The sequence below is a fragment of the Loa loa genome, assembly GCF_000183805.2.
Source record: "Loa loa unplaced genomic scaffold supercont3.995, whole genome shotgun sequence".
Lineage (NCBI taxonomy): Eukaryota > Metazoa > Nematoda > Chromadorea > Rhabditida > Onchocercidae > Loa > Loa loa.
Window position 1 is genome coordinate 1,358 of NW_018109175.1, and position 724 is coordinate 2,081.

The window sequence follows — 724 nt, forward strand, 5'->3', positions numbered from 1 at the left end:
TTCCTGCTTGATATATTTTATTCATATTTGGAAGTAAAAAACATTAACTACGCATTTTCGTATTTTCGTCATTTTGGCTTGCATCTGAAACAAAGGGAAAGTGCATTTGTCGGAGTTTGGTATTACTTACTTTTCTTAATTATACTTTTAATTACTAAAGTATATCGACAATTATTATATGTTAATGCTTTTGAAATCTCTCTCCGCAATATTATGTGTTGCAATTTCTTTCAGAAATTTTATTATTGATTCATGGTAATGAAAATTTCATATGATACTAATATATACTATGTTTAGCTTGTTAAATCATGCAAAGAACAGAAAATTTCGAAATATTCGAAAAATCTGGAATGTTTGAAATGGAAACGTTACAGAGATTTAAAAATTTACCTAAACCTATTGGTTATGAACTTAAACTGAAGAATACAATTTCGTCATTAACACAAAGGAATCACATGAATTCGCCAGGTTTGTTTGATTTATCTATAATACTTTTGCTAGGACTTTTAAATTTCTTTTCCTACATAAAGAATTGCTTATGATTAATATTAAATTTACAGGACCTTCTTCGTTGAGACAGACTGAAAAATTATCACTTGAAGAGGATTCAAAGATAGAAAAAGGATATTGGACACCATGGTCGGATGACCGAATAGAAAAAGCGATCGCCGAAGCACTCAATTTAAAAAGAAGTGGTATCAGTCATTTATAATAATAACAATCA

General features: G+C 28.7%; 1 protein-coding gene across 1 annotated transcript; it reads left to right on the forward strand.

The window, feature by feature from the left end:
- Positions 1-350: 350 nt before the first annotated feature.
- Positions 351-712, forward strand: LOAG_14964 (hypothetical protein; the record flags this gene model as incomplete). The annotated part of the gene is made up of 2 exons (XM_003150455.2): positions 351-468; positions 561-712. 2 exons carry the CDS (start codon positions 351-353, stop codon positions 710-712), a joined length of 270 nt encoding a protein of 89 aa, XP_003150503.2.
- Positions 713-724: the final 12 nt, after the last annotated feature.